Source organism: Pipistrellus hanaki (genome assembly GCF_964339955.1).
Source record: "Pipistrellus hanaki genome assembly, chromosome: 20".
In the NCBI taxonomy this organism is placed as follows: domain Eukaryota; kingdom Metazoa; phylum Chordata; class Mammalia; order Chiroptera; family Vespertilionidae; genus Pipistrellus; species Pipistrellus hanaki.
Genome location: NC_140522.1, coordinates 15,363,707 through 15,381,161, shown reverse-complemented (window position 1 = coordinate 15,381,161; position 17,455 = coordinate 15,363,707). Strand labels below are relative to the sequence as shown.

Genomic DNA, 17,455 nt, shown 5'->3' with positions numbered 1-17,455 from the left:
AGCCCCACAAGTCCCCACACCATGCTGAGCCCTAGGAAAAAGTGTGCCCCCAGGAAGAGGAAGGCTAAGGTCTGAACACCAACTTTCTAATTTCTCTTCTTTAAGCCTCAGAAGCCTCTGGGGAAAATAACAAATACCTTGCCTAAAAATTTCCTGGAAAACATAACGTTTGCACAGGTACAGAGCTGGGATGCAGTAAACGGCACCTATTATTACTAAGATCTACAAAACTAAGTGCTTTAGGACCAAGATTAGCCCCATAAGAGTTACCACGTCCAAACTCTGGTGTTGATTCCCAGTGGACACTACACAGGAATAAGCAAGGGTGAGTACATGTTTCCGTAAGGGTGTTTAATGGTTTAAAATTGTTGATGACATGAATGCTTGTTCTGCCATATAACTGTTGAAAAGTAACTGTTCCAAAATAACAGTTTGAAGAACAGTATCCAGTTCAGCAGAAGGAAGCCAGATAAATGAGGAAAGGCCCAACGTTAAAAATGCCAGAGCAGCGTCCCATAACTGCCCCTGCCAGCCACACCAGGGGGAGGGTCACTAAGACCAGCTGCTAACACCAGAGAGGAGCTCTGCTCAGCCCTCCATCGGCTCCTCTTTCCTTGGAAGAAAAACATTGTCTCGCTTCACTTGTAATAACGTCAATTCAGAGTGTCTTATATTAATTTTTTCCTCCCAAAGTTGCACTAGGTCTTATTTTCAGGGGATGTCTTATCTTTTTATGTGCTAGGTCTTATTTTCGGGGAAACATGGTAGCTGCTACAGCATGGCTTAACAGGATAGTTGGTATTCATAAAAGCTCTATCTATGCCAGGGGTAATTAATTCTCTTATAAAAAAACCCCAAGTTTATTTTGAATCTCTAAGATGAAAAGATAGCATATCCTAAAGATGAATCTTCAAGCCAGACACAAAGAATCTGTTAATGAATCTAGAAAAAAGAATTAACAAAGGAAGAAAGAAAACATGAAAAAAGAATTAAAGGTGAAAAAAAAAAGAAAAAGAAAAAAGGAGATTAATTCCCTAAATTAAATATTTTTCTACTTGAGAGAAGAGAAAGCAGATTCACAAACAATAAAAAGATGTAACTAAAGCAAGACTGTCAGAATCATGAGAGTGAAAAAAAGGAGAAATGAAGGGTCAGGGGCAATCCTATCCTCCCAGGTAAACGTAAGGAAAGGAAGAAGAAAGGGTTTCAGCACATAGTTCAGGATGAGCACAAGATAAATAAAACCATTTAAGAGACAACAGATACTTAGCCAGTGGGGAGTAGAATATTCAGAACACTCAGGGGTAGTGAGTGGTTCATAACAATAATTATGTCTACATTTGCATTTTCTTAGTGATTAGTATGACATTAGTACTGAGTACAAAATGCATAGTGTGGGGTCTTGGGTTTCGAAAATTCCTGTCTGCTCTCACTTTTTCTTAGCTTCCATATCCACGGGGATCTGTCTCTTCTTTGGCGGAGGAGGAGGAGGCAGTTCTTGCTTAGACCTTTTGGTGGTTACTTGTTCTCTTATGTGAACAGTCCCCAAAAGGTCCTTCTGAAGAATTTGGGACATTCCCAGCTTTCCTACAGCCTGAGTCACCTGAAATAAAATCAGCCAATGTTTTAAGGTTTTGTTACAGCTTTATTGAGGTATAATTCATATGCCAGAAAGTTATTTCTTTGACGAAGTAAAACCAATGGTTATTAGTGTACAGCTTATGCAACCATGCCAACTTTCTATTCCCAGAATAACTGTGTTATTTCGTAAAAAAACCCAGTACCCATTAGCAGTCACTTTCCATCCTCTCTCCCCCTTGGCTCCTGGCACCCACTAATCTACTTTCTGTCTCTATGAGTTTATCTATTCTATGTAGTTCATATAGATAGAATCATGGTACCTATAAACTTGGTACTGGCTCATTTTACTTGTATGTTTTCAAGGTTCATCCATGTCATAACATATCAGTACTTCATTTTTTTTATTGCCAAAAAATATTCCATTGTATGGCTATACCATATTTTGTTTATCAATCCACTATTGTATATTTGAGTCATCTCATTTTTTGTCTATTATGAATAATGTTGTTATGAACATTCATGTACATATCAAAGTTTTGGGGTTTTTATCAAAACTTTCAAATGAATAAAATTTAGCCGAAACAGGTTTGGCTCAGTGGATAGAGCATCGGCCTGCAGACTGAAAGGTCCCAGGTTCGATTCCGGTCAAGGGCATGTACCTTGGTTGCGGGCACAACCCCAGTGGGGGTGCAAGAGGCAGCTGATTAATGATTCTCTCTCATCGATGTTTCTAGCTCTCTATCCCTCTCTCTTCCTCTCTCTAAAAAAATCAATAAAATATGTTTAAAAAATTTAAAGGTGATTTAATGGATTTATATCTGTTATCAGTTAGCAAGCGTTAAATCACTGGATATTAATGTTTTTAAGATTCATTAAAATTTACTTTAGACAACTAAAGAACATTTTCATGTCAATTTTCAATTTTATAGTAAACCAGATATAAGGAACCAACTTTTTAGTTTAGCTACTACTTTTTTAGTTCATAAAAACTAAAACTAACCTGAAATTTAATTTCTTCTTAATAGCACAACATACTACCTGGATCAAAAAATACCTGGTTGGAGGAATCTTCTAGTCTCTGAACCAGAGAATCCCATCTCTGAGTCAGTTCCTCAGAATCACTGTTGATCTTCTTGGATGCCTTAGGGTTATCAAGAAGTTGACCCACATCCTGGCCAATCTCACTCAGCTGGTCCAATGCTTGATGCTTCATTTCCATGTCTTCCTTCAAAATCTAGTATTTCAGATATTTGTTAGATGACTCCCTTTTAACAGGACTTTATCTTCCTGTTCCCCGGTCAGGGCATGTAAAAACATGTATATCTTTTATAGTAGAATGTACCCTTGTAATTATCTGATGCTAAAACATAAGAGTCCTGATTCTAGATCATTCCATGGCAGCATTCCTGTGTTAGGTAATGTGTCCTGATCTGGATTTTCTAAATGGTTTTAACCATTCATGTAAAACACTAAAATATCACGGGCTTACAGGACAGATGCTGACAATGACATCACTTACAGCCAGGCGACGAAGACTGATGCTTAGCTCCTTTTGGTCTCTGAAGTTCCTCGTCTGGACATTATTTAAAGCCTTTTCTTTTTCGGTGAGCCAAGCTTTCCGCAAGCACTATAAATCATATGTGTCAAACACAAGGCCCGCGGGCCAAATCCAGCCTGCCAGGCCTTGCAATGTGGCCTGCACCGCGCTGTCATCACTGCACTCCGCTGTCAGTTCATGACATTGTCAGTTTATGACTGTTCAGTAAACCATTCGGCCCGCAATTTAGGCTGGATTTTAGATTTTGGCCCCTTCTCTGATTGAGTTTGATACCCCTACTATAAATAATAACAAAAGTTAGATATACACTTAGGGAATCACTTGGTAATGCGATTCAATCAAGTTTCCAAATCTCTAGCATTTATATTCTTAGAAGCTTTATCCTTATTTTGAAAAAGAAGGACTTCCAAAACCTAAGCACGAGGCATGAGTGACACAGAAAAGATATTATCCTTATTAAATGTGCAACAGATCAACCTGAAATTAGTCCCAAACCTGAGTAAGTAAACCTAATTCTCAGAGAGGTTGGGCATCTAAAAGGCTATTGGAGTCTCCAAAGAATCACATTGTAACTCTACGGAAACATGGGGAGTCTGGGAGATTGCCTTGTTTCAGTCCCGTGTTTTAGGGAGGAGAGAGAGGAGAGCCTGTTATACATCCAAGGTCCCTTGGTGAGTTCACAGAAGAGCCATATCAAAGACCCACACTGCAAAGCTAATGGTTTTTCCAGAGCATCATTCCAGAAAACCACACCAATCCTCAGGTTCACAGCAATTATGGTCAGAGGAAGAAGTCTGAGGATAGTCCAAAGAATAAAGACAGTTAAACTTCATTGGCCAACAATACATGTTGTTTTAGGCAGAAGTAGGAAGACCAATTTGAAGGAGGATGGAAAACAACATAGTTACATGGGGATAATTCTTCCCAAAATGTGGCATCTACCGCACCAACCCTTTTCTGTAGGCCGGGTGTGTATGTTTGGGGAGGAGGGGTTCTTGGTTCTATGTTTGCAATAGAAACAATTCTTTCTCTAACTGTGTTTTTTTAATCAGTGAGTTTTACAACTATTCCTTTCCTCTATATTACACAAACAAAAAGATGAAGATGAAGGACATAAAGCGCAAAAGCGGATCCTGCCCTCAGTAATAGTAAGGGTAATAAGATATGAGCAGGAGTAACTATGGCACAAGATACAAAGTGCAGACACCACTTAAGAGAAGGCTTTCAGTTTAGAGATAGGGAGAGCGGGGGATTTATACATGACTTCACGGTTCTTGATGGCTGCAGAGAACTTAAAAATGAGGAAATGTGTCTAAGGACATTCCATGGCCGATGCCAATCCTTAATCAAAAACACAAAGGCTAGAAAATAAATGAAATACAGCCGCTCTTTCAAAAAACAAAGACAACAAAACAACAACCCAAACCAATGGCACCTACAGGGCCCCATGCATTGGAATTGACAGTAAAGAAGGACCAGCACTCTTCCTGTGGCACAGGCAGCCTCGCCATGGGCTAGGGACTGGGAATTCAGGGTTTGAGCACTGGGCACATGGAAGGGCAGAGGGAACACTGAGGTTGGAAAGGTAGGTTGGAGTTCTTTACAGAATAGGCCCCTTGCCACACTTGACACTGGCTGGTGCTGCAGAAGTTTGGAACTAATTTCTCAGAGCCCATTTGTTGACGCTCGAAGTCTTGGCAGCTGAGTTAGAAATAATCCCATGAAGGAGGTTCTAACTGGGATATGGCTGACTTGGGGTCATTCCTATGATTGCAGATTTCTCTACATTAAGTACCCATGCTGGATTCAACTCTCCATTTTCAGATGATCCCTCCTTCTGCGTCACTAGCAGAAAGCCATCTAGCCTGAGATGTAAACCGAAAATACGGGCCAGAATATCAGCTATGCCTGACTTGTAATTATTTTATTTTCCAAATTAAAATTCTTTCCAAATTTTAAATTATTTTACTTAGCAGAAAAGTAACAAAATAGTTTTCTCTGGCAATGTCGCCCTCCTAGTGTCATTATTAAATTAAACTTTTAACTGCTCAATGTTACAGTTTGGAGTGAGAACAAGGGTCTAAGTAAATGTAAGTACTTTGTAAAGTGAACTGCAAATATTCCAGAAATCAGAATCTGGTCCATTATGAGATTCTTAACAGGAAGGCTGTGGCCAATGATTGGCAGTGGGGAGAAGTGATTAACAATTTATACTGGGACAAATTTTGTACCCCACTTTTGAAGAGGTTCTAGCTGCACCATATTTATTAAACCACAAAGCATCACATACTTGTTTTTATTGCCTGAAAAGCATCCAGTTCTTCTTTTGTAGATAGAAATGAGATTCATTTAAAAGAATTGAAATGGACCCTGAGATGAGGGAATAGAGTATCTGCTTATTTTCTAAACCACAACAGTTTGGTGTTTCCAGAGAAATGTTTGCTTATTTACATTCTCTTTTGATGCCTGCTTTTCTGGAAGGATGTAGGAGGTAAAGGGCCACCGCTCTGACTGAAAACCTAAAGGTTCATTTTCTATGGTAATACTTAGTAGGAAAAAACATACTATTATCCAAATGTTAAATCAATGGTGTTACTAAATAATGTTTCCTAATTAATTCCAGTAGTTATTCTGTTTTAAAACCATTAAAAATTCTTGTGATTTAAAGGGCACAAAATATTAAGTGGATTCCTTATTTATGTAGCACAAACCATATGCTAGGCGCTGTGTTGGTACAAGTTCAAATACATTGCCCAGTACAATGCGATGAAACTATAATGTCAAGCAAACCATAAAAGTAGCATGTCTAAGTACTAACATTCTTAAAAATATCACAGATCAAATTGTTATTACAATGAGCAGTACAGTACAATCTCTATGAATACTCTTCATTTAAAATGGATAAAAATCTGACTTTAAAAGTAACAAATAATTAAAATTAAAAGAAAGGTAAACTTTGTTCTAATGCCATAATTGAAGATGAGTTACCTTCCACCTCTATGGATAACAGTTTCATACCTGTTCTTCCAATAATCCCTGCCACAAGATATTGATTTCGTGTAACCTATTCCAGCGTTCTTCAGTCCATCGGCATACTGTGTTCAACATTCACCAAGTTTCTAGTAAAGGGAGAGACCATCCTTTGTCAGCACAGCTTTCAGAGAGTTATCACAATCCTCAAAGAAAGTCTTGACATCAATTATTCTATATTACAAAGCTTTAGAAATTGCTTTAAAAATAATACAGATGAATGCTCTATATTTATAGATGAGAAAAACTAATTTCCATAGGATGTAATATTTTATACTACATAGCTAAAAAGTAGCACAACTAGAACTCTATCATATAACTGTCTACACCAAATTCCTGCCCTTTCCATTTTATTGTGGTTTTTATTTGAGAATTTAGCATTTTAAAGTACTAATGCATAGTACTTAGTATTATACTATAGATTGTGATAACTGTCTCTGAAAGCTTTAAATTATTGATACTTAAAAAATGCTAAACCCCTTGTAAAGGCTTGATACCATAACCTTTGTGAGAAAAAAAAAAGCAATTTGCTGGGGTCCCTAAAACTGCTATTGAAATTCACACATTGCTCCACCAAAGAAACAGGGATAGGAAATCCTACATAGCTGAAATTCTCAAATTTTAATATGCATGGACATTTTTTTTTAAGTGCATATCCAAGGAGCTCCAGTCCCAGGAATTCAGTTCTGCCTGAAGCCCGGGAATCTACATTTCAGCAAATTCCTTAAGTGATTCTGAGCAAGAAGCCTGAGGGCCACTTGTTGAGATTGATTCCTGTGCTTCCCAACCTAGCTACTATTGCACATAAAGCATCCTGCCCACTCACCCCAAGGGCAGATGGAAAGAAATGGTACCGAGGTCCTCCTGTCACCATACGCTGTGGAACCCCAGCTGGGAAGGACAGCCTAAAGTAGGTTCTTCTACTCCTCTACAGTTTGATGAGACGTAAAGAATAAGGGTACTTGTACTGGGGTCTCAGACCACGGGCCCCTTGGGTTCCACCTTCTTCTCAGGGTCCTTACCTGTAGCTGATCTTCCAGAACAGCTGTGGCACTCTCACCGCTGTTTTCATCAACAATCACCACCATGTGAGTTAATGAATTTACCTTCACCTGTTCAGCATCAAGATCATTTTGCAAGCTCTAAGAAAGAAAAAAAATTAAGATATACCATTATCTCTACTCTCTCACATTTACCTATTTAAAATCCACTTGGTTGTCAACAGTAATTAAGGACATTTAATGAGGCATGGTGTTTAAATTTCCAATCATTATCCTAAGTGTTCTACTAATGAAACAAGTCCGTTATACATCTTTACATTTCAGTATGAACCAAAGCAGTTTGAAAATGCAGTGTCATAACAGATGGCAAGTGGGATGTCTTTACTTTCAGTCCAAATTGTGGCCAAAATAATAATAGTAATAGTAATAATAATAATAATAATAATAATAATAATAATGTAGCATAAATGAGTTGAATGCCTATACTAGGAATTAAGGTGAGATTGTAGAGTTGGTAAATTTAAAAATTCCTGAATTTAACTATACAAAGATCATTTTCTCTAGTGCAGCATGGCATAAAGTGAGAGATGAGTAGATAATATTTGATAGTCAGAAGCTATTCTGAATAGCTATCCAGGAAAGCATATAGAGATATAGATGACTTTCATTCTCACTCCTTACAAAGGAAGAGCATGGCAGGTGCTAAGATGTATGTATACAGGTAATTTATCTAAACACTACCAACAGTGTTGTCAAATGCCTTTGAGTTGCATTTAAAGTATCCCTAAAGCTTTATCAGTAAATATATGTATGTATCAGTTATCCAGATATTTCAATGAAAAATAAGATTATTCAGACAACTTGCAGAGGGGCTAGTTGCTACCTTGCCTTGACTATGAAAAGTTTTCTCCTTAATTTGTGATGAAATTAAATTATCCACTAAAGTTTGATTCTTCATTTAGTGCCAGATACTTTTCCAGATTGGAGAAGAAGCAATAGATTTCTTTAAAGGGTAATACAGATAAATCTGAGAGTTTGCTTCTTTGCACGGCATTGATGCTCACACACTAGAGTTCTTAACCACTTACAGGTCCAAAACAACCCCTGAGAATCTTAGGGAAGCTCTGTGCTTTCTTAAGAGCACTATACATACCCACATAAAATGTTAGTAAAGCCACGTCCTCATGGACTCCACCCTCTAAGCTGCTGATTAGCAGGGGACACTGAAAAGTGTCCCACCCCTGCAGTAAGGACAGAAGCCCGTGAGACGGCTAGGTGCTGCTGTTTCATATTTGATGAGGTAGAAAAGAAAAAACGAGCCAGATTTACTTTATGATCTTCTAGCAGCTTTTGCAAGGATTGTAAATCGTCATCCAGGGGACAAGTCTCCATCTTCTGAATGCGTCCTTCCGTGAGTGTCAACCAGGCGGAGAGCTGCTGCAGCTGCTGCTTCTGCAACTCCATCAGCACGTCATGCAGCCTGTGGGGAGGGACACAGAATCAGCCCCACTTGCTTTTCCCCTTTGCAAAGGCAAATGCACACAATACACACTCAGGGCAGCAAACAATCTCAGTAGGGACAGGGTGGGGGGCAAGGAAACTCACTCCTGTCTAACCATTTAAAGCAGCACTTAGTCTTTAAATATAGAAACAACACACACACACACACACACACACACACACACACACTTTCATTTTCCTCCTAAATGGAATCAATTAAATGCAGTACAAGAATGAAAATAAGAGCAGCCACCATTCCTATCAGAATCATTGTTTCTTCAATCAGGAATTCCTGCATATTAAATAGGTGGAAATTGCAATGGAATGTAGTTTGCTCTTTAATAGACAATACAGAGAGGGGGGAAAGAACCATGGGAGCCTGGGGGAGTGGGAGGGGGGCAGGACTGCTTTGGAAAATGTAATAAATTGTAAATAAATACTACATAGTCCTTTCTTCACATTGAGTTAATGGTTAGCCAATTTGATACTGCACATCAATATCTATCCATCTAAAATATCCTTTCCTATACCTGATGTCTGTACTCCAACTTCTGCCTTTTAATTTGGTTATCACATCAAGATCATACAAAACTCCAGCAACATCACACATTTTACAAGGCAAGCTCTGTAATTATCTTGCATTCACAGACCTTTATTTCAACTCAACTGGACAACACACATAGTGGAATACAGTGTTCATTTCTTTGCTTCCACTCACCTGGACTGTCTGTCCATACTCTCCACCCTGAGGGCCTCCCACCTAGCATTCAGCAGGGTCATCTGTTCCGGATTTCAAACTCCTCTTCATCGGACAGAGTCCCCTGTGTTATCAGCTGGTTTCCTGCCTGCAGGATGCTCCCCACACTGCTCTGGTGCGCAGTCAGCTCCATCATAAAAGCCTAGAAGAGTACATCACTGTGACTTGTGAGCAGCTCATTGGGGAAAAAAAAGTAAATAAATTATTGTTGCAATATCAGGGATGCAGAAAAAGGCAGCCATGAAGAGGGCAAATAAAGTAGACTTTGGCCCAACTTTGAATATAGGAAAGAGGCACTGGCCTAACTAAAAAAGGGGAATCTATCAAAGAAAACAATATTACATCCGCTAATAGTAAGTATTTTTAAGTAAATGCTGATGATGATACTGAGAGACCATGTCATGGAATTATGAGAAAACAGAATAAATAAAACACCGTGATCACCCAAGAGAAACTGCTTAAAGAACCCGACAATTGCTATTATTTTCAAACCAAAACAGCACATAAGACCTGTCGACTCACATATTGGCCCCAAAACAAACCTACTTCACCAAAAAGAAACCTCCATACAAGCTAATCACTACAGTGCAATATACTATACTCTCAAAACAGTAGGAAAAGTTCATTGTATAAAAGTATACATGAACACTGACTACGGCATTTGCTTAATCGTACAATAAATAAAAATAACCGCTTCCTGGGGAACATTCCCACTCCAAAGACTGAGTGCATTGTTTTAATTAGCCACTTGGTGTTTTAAGGATGACCATGCACTTCAGAAACCAGCAGTGCTGTGCACTGCTTTGTGTCCGTGGCTCCACAGAAGTTACATGTTACAATAAGATTAAAATCTGAGACCTAATTCCAATGCACAGTGAGAATCGCCCCCGCCGACTTTAAACAAAGCCCTTATTTAAATGTCACGAGTCCTAAAATGTGCCATGACCTTCCTGTGGGGCAGAATGCAGGAAGCGCACACATCAGGGCAGAGCCAGAGGAGGCACAGGCACCGCGGCGGGCATGGCCCCCTCACGGGCCACAGATGACTTACCTCGTGGGTGGCAAACTGCTCTTTGACTTCCTCCACGTCCTCTGAGATGTCGTCCTGCTCCCTGAACGTGTCCTCAGCAGAAAGCAGCCAGGTCAGCACCTCCTCCAGGGCTGTCTGGTAGCTGTCCAGGTCCATGTGCACCTCGGTGATGGTGCTGGGGGTGTCAGCTCGAGGGCTCAGTGCTCCTCCTCAGGCGCTGAGCTCTAGGAAAACAAAGCCGAGAGGAAACCCACAGGCCGCGTGACGATGAGTTGTTTGTTCAACAAGGACAGGCTGCATGGAGAGCAGCTGACAGGAAGAGCCCACTGTGTCTCAGACATGCAGCCAGTTCGCAGGCGCTGGGAAAGCCAGGCTGGAGCTACTCAGAAAGCATGTATTGGTATCTCAAGAACACAGAGCAGCCTCCTCTCCTGGATCCTGTGCTCACGGGGATGCTCACATAGGTGGGAAGTGACAAGTAACCCACGTGAATCACTTCTGAATAAAAGTAAAATGGCTCTTAGTGAAGCTGAAAACTCCGTGGTCCCAGTAAGAGATGCTGTTTGAGTTCAGCCAGGGCTAAAATAGGAAAGGTGCGTGCAGGATGGTGTTGGGCCTTAAAGGATAAATCTCAGTTAAAGAAAAGGACATGAAGATTAGAACTCTGCTCTGACACTAGCGAAACTGCTTTTACTGAAATGCATGTTAGCATTTTATTTTTGACCCTGAAAGGCAGGCACACATACAGGCTGCCGATGGTGATTTTTGGAGGCTGCTACCTCTAGTTCACTTGCCGGTCTGGGTTTATTGTTGTTGTTGTTGTTTTAAACCCATGGGAATAAATTCATCCCAAACCATGGAATATTTTTATTTACTTTAGAATCTTATAACCAAATGAACTCTTTTTGGTTCATTGGTTCCCTTTTAGAGCAAAACTTCTTTAAAATCTGCTGACAGCCCATCTTCACTTAATCACTTCCCATCCACAATGTTTATATGTTTCAAACATACAGCAATGTAGGGTGGAAACATAAGAAATTCTCATGGATTCAACAGCTCCGATTTGTTAACAGTCCCTTTCAGTTTTGGTGTTGGTCCCCCACCACCCAACTGAAAAGGCTTTTGCCAATGTCACCAAACACCTTCCCACTGACAAATCCACTTTTCTAGCACCGCCGTTAGGGTGAACATGTGATTAGCCAACAAACTAGGACATTTTTATAAAAATGATGCTAGGACAACCCGCATAAACCAAACTGTCCCAAGCAAACCTAGGGATCTGGTCACCTTCTCTATTAACTTACACTCTGAGCCCCAATGCATGGCTGACTGCCCACCCTCCTGAAACCCTCCTTTCTCTGCCTCAGGAACCCCACGCTGGTTTTCCTCCCGACTCTGCAGCCAATCTGTAAGTCACGAATCTCCTCAAAATTAAGCCTGGGCCCTGTTTTCTTCACTCAGTGTACTTGGTCTGAGTGATTTCATTTATTCCTGTTGGGTTTAAAGAAACATCTATATCCCACAGACATTAAATATGTATTAATTCAAGGCTGGATAATTCAGGAAAAAATTCATAACTTTATTTTAAAAAATGAATCTTTATCCGAATGAGTAAAAGTATTATAAATCTTTAAGTGAAAAACCCACTGAGTAACATATTGTCATTCCTTCTAAATGAAAGAAAAAATAAACCTTGTATTTTGATAGCCCTTGTGAAAATATAATGGTAAAAATCCTTTTGCTAAAGATGAAATGAAAAGCAGAAAAAGAAAACTAGTACTTAGAAGAAAGCAAAGCTGACATGAGAGAAACCATCTGTCATACAAAATGACACTGATGAAAGATGGTGACGAAATGATGGAAAATCACTGCTTCTTCAGCAAATGAAGCAGCAGGATGATCACTGATTGTGTAAAGCAGTGCATTTCTTCTTAAGAAATCAGTTGAGTTATGGTTTTCTGTTATAGACATGTGACAGCATGCTAACTGATAAATTGAACTTCCAAGGCATATGCAAGTGGACAAGCCAAGATGTTCTCAGTCAAGAAAAAAAATCCTCTGCCCTGGACATTGCTGCTAAGTTGCTGGAGCGTTTCCCCTATGCACCAAGAGGTCATCAGTTTGATTTTTGGTTAGGGCACATGACTGGGTTTGGGGCACAGTCTCCAGTAGGAGGCATCCAATCAATGTTTCTCTTTCTCTCTCTCTCTCTACCTCTCTCTCTCTCTCTCTCTCTCTCTCCCTCCATTCCTCTCTCTATAAAATTAATAAAAACATTATTTTACCAGGAAAGAAAAAAAAAATCTTCTAAAAGTGTTTTTATCTGGTACCTAAGAGATAGCAAAGACAGCCAGTCAAACATTTCAATAAAAATTTACCTTTACCTGTATATTAATATCTCCTTCTTCACATTCTTTCTTGTATTTCCTTGGGAGAGTCTCTACTTCACGGATGGCATCTATGGTTACTTGCTGAGGTAGTACCTCAAACAAAGATGTTAAATACATAATTATGTATTTCTTTTCAGGTAGCTGAACAGCAACATCTTAAAGGGGAAGGAAATAACGATCAGCTTAAATTAGATGTACAAAATATGTGAACAGCTCAGTAGGAGATATAAAATACAATAACTATCCTCAGCACCCATAAACAATACTATTATATAATTTTTGCAGTACCATAGCTCATTAAGTTTATGTTTCATATAATGACAGAAGAGACAAGGCATAGACACTTTCTTAATTTTGTTCAGTATCTTATTTCTTTAAATTCTTCCCTATAAGCTTTTCCCAAATGCTCAAAGATACGCTGACAGTTAAGATAATGCCAGATTTTATTAACATTATAAAAGTAAGTCTAGAATTAAATTCCACAACATTTGTAACTAAAGTTTTCACATCATATACAGGTGAGCAGTTAGGAGCCAGCAGTCCCGGATTGTGAGGGAGATGTCTGAATGCTGGTTTAGGCCCGATCCCAACAGTCAGACATCCCCCAAGGGGTCCCAGATTGGAGAGGGTGCAGGCGGGGCTAAGGGACACCCCTTCCCCTCACCACCCCCCGTCCCTGTGCATGAATTTCTTGTACCGGGCCGCTAGTACTAGTATAAAACTGCATTTCAGTAAAATTAAACCAAATACTGAATTGGTTATCTAATAATTATATTTTCTTAAAACTTTAACTCTTCTGCTGGTAACAAATAACTATTCGTCAATGAGGTAATTAAATTTCCTCCTACAGGATCCTACAAATTGTTAAGTACAAAAGTCACAATAACTGCGATAAAATGACTTGCACCATGTTTCAAACAAAAGAACACTGCTCAGTTCTCATAATTCCTCCTAAAAAAAACAAACCACAACAACAAAAAACATTGCTCTTCGAATATCCAAAATGAGCAGCAAAATCAAGATTAAACTTAAGCACTGAACAATAACTTCAGGATCTAACAGCTTTTCAATTCCCAAGTACAATACATTTGAGCCTGGCTGAAGGCTTGTTCAAGTCTCTCAGTAGGGGACATCTTGACAACTCTATCCCAGCTGAAGAGACCAGGTCTGAGAATACCACACAAATAAAATACATTGAAGACAGCACATGTGGAAACGAAGTGGTCATTGTTATAATCTAACACATTGCAGTTTTAGATTATTTTGTTTGTGAGTTTAAATTAAAAAGTTTAACTTTATATACCAAAACTTTGTCAAATATATAGTATTTTAAAGTAACTTATAAAAATAAAAACAATGGATAAAATATTCTAAGTTTCCTGTATTGGCTAGGCATACCTATTAAATTTTCTAGAGTAATCACTAGAAGATTAAAAATAGTTTATAATACTTTCCAAATAGTTAAAGAAAAATAAGAGGAGGATGAACCTATTAATATAAGTTAAAAAGAAAAAAGACAGAGAAAAAGAAATAAAAAACTCAAAATAAATAGGTAAAAAAAAATGAAAAATTAACCGAAATACATCAATTACCACCATTAATACTAATGAATTAATTCTCTTATTGAAAGACCACTATTAGGAGAGTGGAAAATCCAGCTTACACAGGATATTCCTAAACTAAACGTCCTGAGAGAATTACTCTCCACTCACCCTCTCCATATTATATTGCTTAGTATTTCATGTCTATCTAGATTTTCTTTTAATCCTAAAAACTGGACATTTTGTGTGCTCACTTACACAAAAGTTGATTATTTTTGTGCACTCCATCTGTTATTGCATTCTACACTCACCTACCTCCTGGGATTGCCTCGCCCACTCCACCCCTGATTCCTTTCAGACTTCCTCTCCTATTACTCTTCCTACTCACACCCTGCACCCACTGGCTTCCCCTCTTGCCTGCTACAATACATTTCTCTTCAGAATGTTTACCACAGCTTTCTGCTACACAACTCACATTTCCTATTCTTTCTTTATTGTCTGCCTCCCTCTAATTGCACATAAACCCCAAGGAGATAGGGGTGTTTACCTTTTTTCTCTGTTATACAACCTGAGCCTAACACAGGAAAAGTACTACAAACACACTTATTGAACCAATTAAGTAGTTAATGGAAAAAAGTTTAGGCTAAAACTCAAGTTTTCTGACTACATGTCTTATCCAACTAGGAACAGTTAACCTCTCTAAACTGATACAGTGAAAAAGATTGGGTGTGGAGGTTCTCTAACCAAATTTTAATTATATATCTCAAAAAAAAGCTACAGCAAGTATCATTATTATTGTAAAACATTAAAAACATGCCCTTCATTTTCAAGAACAAAATATTCTTCTCATTATTACCAATTCAAATCAATAATGTATTGAAAGGCAAGGCACAAATGAACAGGGGAAAAAGAGAAGGGAAGGGGAAGAAAGGGAAGAGGAAGAGGGAGGAGGGGAGGGGAGAGGAGGGGACTATTATAATCTATGGATGGTCTACCAAAAATGCATTAGTTCTGCAGAAACAAACTTAATTTTGTAAAATTTTAACAAGTTTCTAGATCTAAGATGTAGTGGTATCAATTATATTTTTATATATAAGCACAGCATATACAGGAAACAAAACTTGAAACAATAAATTATTTAAAATGGCAATAAAACATAAAAGAAGTTTCACCTTTCACATTTAAATCCTTGATGCATCTCAAATTTATTTGTGGATAAGGTGAGGTAAAGATCCAACCCAGGTACTTACATATGGGTAACCAGTTGTCTCATACCATCTATTTTAATAGCAATCAGTTCAGTTATATATCAGGATGGTGCTATTTCTGAGTCCTTTATTCTGTTAGGTTGAGTATAGAAACTGCCATTGTTGTACATCAAAATAACAGTCAAGCACTGGCAATTTCATATGGTTCAGCCTGTAATTAAATTAGCGTACTTATTTATAGCACCATAGTTTTAATTAATGTAGCCTCATCATTACTTTTGGTTTCTGTTTGAGAAGTACTTCAGCCTAGTTCTGTTTACAATTGTTTTTTATTTTATTTTATTTATTTTTTTACATATTTTATTGATTTTTTTTATTGCCCCCCTCCCTCCCTCCCACACATCCCCTCCCTCCCCATAGTTTTATGTCCATTGGTTGTACTTATATGCATTTATACAAGTCCTTCAGTTGATCTATTATCTCCCCCTCTGTTTCACAATTGTACTGGCTCTTCATGGGCTTTTGGTCTTTCATATATTTAGAATCTGTTTATAAATTTCATGAAAAAAAATAATTTTGTAGAATAAGTCAGGACTGCACTGAACTATAGAACTTTCCTTTTGGTATAAGAATGGACACTAGCACAATTCTTTGCATATATTTCTGATTAGTGCTGAATGAGTGGGACTGAACTATATGAATCATTTTAAATGTTTTAACTTATGAATATGTAGAAGCAGCTGTGGCTGTGCTGTGTCATTTAAGTCCACAGAATAAAGACTTGGTGGTTTGATTTTTTCCATGATTTCACTTTTCTTAATATTTTGATAGGACGTTTACCTGGAGGACAGCAGGGCTAATGGAAAGGGGCTTTACGGAGGAGCAGTGAGGGAGGGAGGAGATACACATCTGGAAAGCCCGCAACTAAGGAGAGTCATTCTCACTTATGTCAGGGAAGCAGGGCGTTAAAGGCGAGCCCGTCTGTCCAGATGGTGGTGAGGTTGAGGACATTGACTTGGCTGTATGGCCTGGTGGACAGGCGCACCCAGCTCAGCAGGATCTTCTCCTTGTTTGTCTGCTGCAAGGCTGACATGATGTCCTTTATGACATCTTTCACCTGCCAGAGAGACCATGTCCGCCTATGACGTAAAGCAACTACTGGGATCGAGTCCTTGAATGAGAACTATTTCATTACTTAACCATAGGGATCAGGTCACTGGTGATTCAATTTATTTCAAATTTCCCTTTAAACAGCGATTATTTTGAAGTACTATAATTTAGAAGGTGAGTTTTTACTTCACCATTATACATTACCATAGTACTTTCTATATCTTAACAATACTCATATTAGATTCAGTTACAATAAACATTACTTTCATAATCCCTAAAAGAGTAATATTTTAATAGTATACATTTACAAAGAACTTTTGATAGAAAATCAACTGTTTTGATTTTCTACAAAAGATAAGGATGCAAGGAAGACTTTTTTGACTGAATGCAAAATCAAAAACGAAGTAACTTTCCCGATTATAATCAAGAACTAATATTGCACACTATTATTCTAAAGAAATACATGTGTTTTAAGGAAGTGCTCAAAGAATGATGTGGATATGTCAAAAGGACACAGATCTGATTTAAGGTGTGGTCAATCACATGGGCCAAATTTAGTATAATTTAAGCGTCAAAATCTATTTTCATAAAAGGGTAATATTGTATGCTAATTAGAGTGGATAGACAGATGTCTTCTGGATGTCCTTCCAGACGTATGTCCGGACAAAGCAGAGAGGTGCGATAAAAGCGCTGAGGGCAGTCAGCAGCTGCAGCAGCTGCAAGGGCTAAGGGCAGGTGGCTGTGGCCAG

General features: G+C 38.5%; 1 protein-coding gene across 1 annotated transcript; it reads right to left on the bottom strand.

Moving 5' to 3' along the window:
• Nucleotides 1–3,058: 3,058 nt before the first annotated feature.
• Nucleotides 3,059–9,423, bottom strand: LOC311614021 (utrophin-like; the record flags this gene model as incomplete). Its single annotated transcript, XM_084868507.1, has 4 exons — nt 9,389–9,423; nt 8,500–8,650; nt 7,192–7,311; nt 3,059–3,208 (listed from the first exon to the last, which is right to left on the bottom strand). The coding sequence occupies exons 1-4, from the start codon at nt 9,403–9,405 to the stop codon at nt 3,059–3,061; spliced, it is 438 nt and encodes a 145-aa protein (XP_084724633.1). The 5' UTR covers nt 9,406–9,423.
• Nucleotides 9,424–17,455: the final 8,032 nt, after the last annotated feature.